General features: G+C 52.0%; 1 protein-coding gene across 1 annotated transcript in view; it reads left to right on the top strand.

The window, feature by feature from the left end:
- The window catches only part of dachc (dachshund c), a gene marked incomplete at its 5' end in the record, with an annotated part of 8,513 nt that overhangs the window by 6,383 nt on the left and 909 nt on the right, over window positions 1–1,221 (top strand). The window contains 3 exons of the mRNA XM_083690806.1: window positions 127–274; window positions 552–749; window positions 1,168–1,221. The exon at window positions 1,168–1,221 is cut by the window's right edge and continues 15 nt beyond it. Of these exons, the coding sequence (XP_083546932.1) occupies window positions 127–274; window positions 552–749; window positions 1,168–1,221 (400 nt within the window). The remainder of the gene's footprint in view (window positions 1–126; window positions 275–551; window positions 750–1,167) is intronic.

The following is a 1,221-nucleotide window of genomic DNA, read 5'->3' as shown; positions in this document are numbered from 1 at the left end:
TACTATACTATACTATACTATACTATACTATACTATACTATACTATACCTATATACATACAGGTTTACAGCAGAAAGGTGTGACCTCACTGACCTTACGACCTCTCTGTGACTCTGTGCCTCCAAGGGCCTGCTGAAGGTTGCCATTGACAACGCGCGTGCGCAGGACAAGCAGGTGCTGCTGGAGAAGACGGAGCTGAAGCTGGAGCTGTTCAGGGAGAGAGAGCTCAGAGAGACGCTGGAGAGACAGCTCACCATGGAGCAGAAGAACAGAGGTAGGACTACACTACCCAGCAGGCCCCACAGTGGGGTTTCTCCTAGACAGAAGAAAAGAGGTAGGACTACATTACCCAGCAGGCAACCTGGTGGGTTTCCCCTAGACAGAAGAACAGAGGTAGGACTACATTACCCAGCAGGCACCAGGGTTGGGTTTCCCCTAGACAGAAGAACATGGGTAGGACTACACTACCCAGCAGGCCCCACGGTTGGGTTTCCCCTAGACAGAAGAACAGAGGTAGGACTGTGTTTCAGTTTTGCGGTCCTGTGTTTCAGTTCTGATCCAGAAGCGTCTGAAACGGGAGAAGAAGACAAAGCGGAGGCTGCAGGAGGCTCTGGAGGTGGAGCTGAAGCTGAGAGACCAGGCGGAGCTGACCCTGCAGCAGACCACCGCTGCAGACCCCCACAACCACAACCACAACCACGCTGCGCTCCACGCCAACGACCACAACCACAACCACACTGCTCTCAACGGTAAGTACAACCACAACCACAACCACAACCACACTGCTCTCCACGGTAAATACAACCACAACCACACTGCTCTCCACGCCAACGACCACAACCACAACCACACTGCTGTCCACGCCAACGACCACAACCACACTACCCTTACTGCTAACGACCATGCATTACAATGAGCCCGTCCTCCGATTCCTACCTCCACCAGCCTCCCCTGGTTGAGTAGACTGGGTTCCATTCTGTTCATTCTTACTGACAGAAAAACCGAAATGTGAGAACAGGAGGGAATTCTGCTGCCTTTCATTTCTACTGTACATGAGAAGGCTTAAGGATGTGGTGTTACCCCAGCTCTACTTCTAATCCAGGAGTAATTAAGCCTCCTAAGTGATTAACTAACGACAATCTCTTCATCGTTACCCTCCCTTCACAGACTCACTCACCCAGGAAGTGGACGGTAACCAAGGCGACGGCAGGACAGACCCTG

This window comes from Argentina silus, assembly GCF_951799395.1.
Source record: "Argentina silus genome assembly, chromosome: 19".
Classification (NCBI taxonomy): domain Eukaryota; kingdom Metazoa; phylum Chordata; class Actinopteri; order Argentiniformes; family Argentinidae; genus Argentina; species Argentina silus.
Note: the sequence above shows the minus strand (reverse complement) of the source record. Positions and strands in the feature narration are given on the sequence as shown.